Source organism: Tachysurus fulvidraco, chromosome 23 (genome assembly GCF_022655615.1).
Source record: "Tachysurus fulvidraco isolate hzauxx_2018 chromosome 23, HZAU_PFXX_2.0, whole genome shotgun sequence".
NCBI lineage: Eukaryota > Metazoa > Chordata > Actinopteri > Siluriformes > Bagridae > Tachysurus > Tachysurus fulvidraco.
Genome location: NC_062540.1, coordinates 1,085,892 through 1,088,391, shown reverse-complemented (window position 1 = coordinate 1,088,391; position 2,500 = coordinate 1,085,892). Strand labels below are relative to the sequence as shown.

At 44.7% G+C, this 2,500-nt stretch overlaps 2 protein-coding genes across 9 annotated transcripts in view; one reads left to right on the top strand and one right to left on the bottom strand.

The window, feature by feature from the left end:
- Positions 1-2,105, bottom strand: part of dnai3 (dynein axonemal intermediate chain 3) — an 18,728-nt gene extending 16,623 nt beyond the window's left edge. For 3 of the 4 annotated variants that reach the window (XM_047807089.1, XM_047807091.1, XM_047807092.1), the window contains exons 1-3: positions 1,974-2,104; positions 1,516-1,569; positions 637-702 (exon numbers count right to left, since the gene is read on the bottom strand). In XM_047807089.1, the coding sequence (XP_047663045.1) occupies positions 637-702; positions 1,516-1,564 (115 nt within the window). In that variant the 5' untranslated portion in view covers positions 1,565-1,569; positions 1,974-2,104. Of the gene's footprint in view, positions 1-636; positions 703-1,515; positions 1,570-1,973 lie in introns of all 4 variants that reach the window. The other variant, XM_047807090.1, reaches the window with a different exon arrangement.
- A 41-nt stretch (positions 2,106-2,146) lies between these two features.
- The window catches only part of mcoln3b (mucolipin TRP cation channel 3b), a 9,386-nt gene continuing 9,032 nt past the window's right edge, over positions 2,147-2,500 (top strand). For 4 of the 5 annotated variants that reach the window (XM_047807097.1, XM_047807095.1, XM_047807098.1 and 1 more), the window contains exon 1: positions 2,147-2,341. The gene's annotated coding sequence lies outside the window, so the exon portion shown is untranslated. Of the gene's footprint in view, positions 2,342-2,385 lie in introns of those variants that run through there. The other variant, XM_047807096.1, reaches the window with a different exon arrangement.

Genomic DNA, 2,500 nt, shown 5'->3' with positions numbered 1-2,500 from the left:
TTTTATTGTCTGTGACGTCGTATGTGCAAACATCCTGATTCATCACCAGAGGAGGACTGAAACACAAAGGTGTGTGTGTGTGCGCACTGTCCTATCCACTATAACACACACACACACACACACACACACATACACATACACACACATACACATACACACACATACACACACATACATACACACACACACACACACACACACACACATACACACAGTGTCGCGAGTTTGTGAACCCTTTAGAAATTCCTATATTGCTTCTTAAATGTGACCTAAAACATCATCAGCGTCCTAAACGTGATCAGAGAGAACGGAACCAAACAAATGAGCCAAAAAATATTATACTTCATTTAATTAATGAGAAAAATGATGCAACGTTACAGATGTGTGAGTGTCAGAAGTTTGTGAACCTTTATGTCAGTATCTGTTGTGACTCCTTATGCAGTAATAACTGTAATTAAAGTGTCCAGTAACTTTTGATCAGTTCTGTACAACAGTGTAGAAGAACTTTATATTTATATATACAGAGAGAGAGAGAGAGAGAGAGAGAGAGAGAGAGAGAGAGAGAGAGAGAGAGAGAGAGAGAGAGAGAGAGAGAAAACACATCACACCAGGGTTGATTATATTCAGAACACACACCTGGTTCTGTTTGTGGTGCGGCGCTGTCTTTCCTTTTGTCTGATGGGTCAGTTTTCTTCTTTACAGCTGAGAAAATAAAATACAGACCGAGTCTGAGATGTATTACAGTGTGTATAGATAAGGGTTAGAGTATAGAACTATACACACACTCTACACACCCTTACACACCCTACACACTCTACACACCCACCCTACACACTCTACACACCCACCCTACACACTCTACACACCCACCCTACACACTCCACACTCTACACACCCACCCTACACACTCCACACTCCACACTCTACACACCCTTAGACATCCTTACACACCCGATACACCCTTACACACACTCCACACCCTTACACAACAGATACACCCTTACACACTCTTACACACACTCCACACTCTTACACACACTCCACACCCTTACACACACTCCACACCCTTACACACACTCCACACCCTTACACACACTCCACACTCTTACACACACTCCACACCCTTACACACACTCCACACCCTTACACACACTCCACACCCTTACACACACTCCACACCCTTACACACACTCCACACTCTTACACACACTCCACACCCTTATACACACTCCACACCCTTATACACACACTCCACACTCTTACACACACTCCACACACTCCACACTCTTACACACACTCCACACCCACCCTACACACTCCACACTCCACACACACTCTTACACACCCTTACACAACTGATACACCCTTACACACCTGATACACCCTTAGACACCCTCACACACCCTTACACACTCCACACCCTTACACACACTCCACACCCTCACACACCCTTACACACCCTCACCCACCCTTAGACACCCTCACCCACCCTTAGACACCCTCACACACCCTTACCTTTTTTTTTCCCTTTGCCCGCACTGCCTTTGGGTTTCTTTGCACTCATGTCTACTAAATCAGGACAGATGGACATGTTCATGCAGACATTAGAACAGCAGTTTGTGATGTAGGTTATGATGTTAAATCGTATGAGCGTTGAGGAAACGCATAAAGCAGAGCTGAAGGCTCCAGAGCTTCATAAGGCGGATACGACATCTAGTGGTGAAACAGCGCATTACACTGATTTCCACACACAAACTAAAGCAGCACGGAGATAAAGACGATGCCATGTCACTGAGATGTCGATACACAACCCATGCGTTTAAATAAGATGCTTTTAAACCAGTTTAAAAATAATTAGTTAAACAGATAAACAGGTCAAAACACGATTTTGACACAACAATTTAAATATAAAGCGCTAATTTTAACCAACAAACATTTACTAACACTGTGTAAGAAGATAAGAGCGTTTTTACCTCTTTTTTATTTAGACCTGAGTATAAATCCTAGACCAATATCGCTGGCGTGACCCACGTTTCCGTCAACAACACGGTTGCTATGGTTACAGCAGCGGCGGCGGCGAGGGGGCGGGGTTATCTCTTTGATTGACAAGCACCTGACTCCGCCCCGGAAGATTTCATTATCGTTTCAGCGTCAGCTGGTGAAGTCGAGAGGTTTGTTACGGCGTTCACTTTTATTAGGACTTTTTCTGTAGCGGAAGTGAGTCGGACAGATGAGATGTGATGAGCTTTCTGACTGTTTCTCTCTCTAATCACCTTGTGGATGAGGTTGATCTGATCTGTGAGGAACTTCTCCGATCTGCTCAGCTGTACATGATCTCCAGGTGAGTCTCATCTCCACACCATCAGCTCTCCTGCTCAAGCCTGAGAACTTCAGGACTCCAACACCAACACCACCTGGAAATGTCTTTAAACTCCTGGGAGATCTCTGGTTTGTCCTCCTGGGATGGAGGAGAAGGACTGAGTTACTGACGTGGAAATGT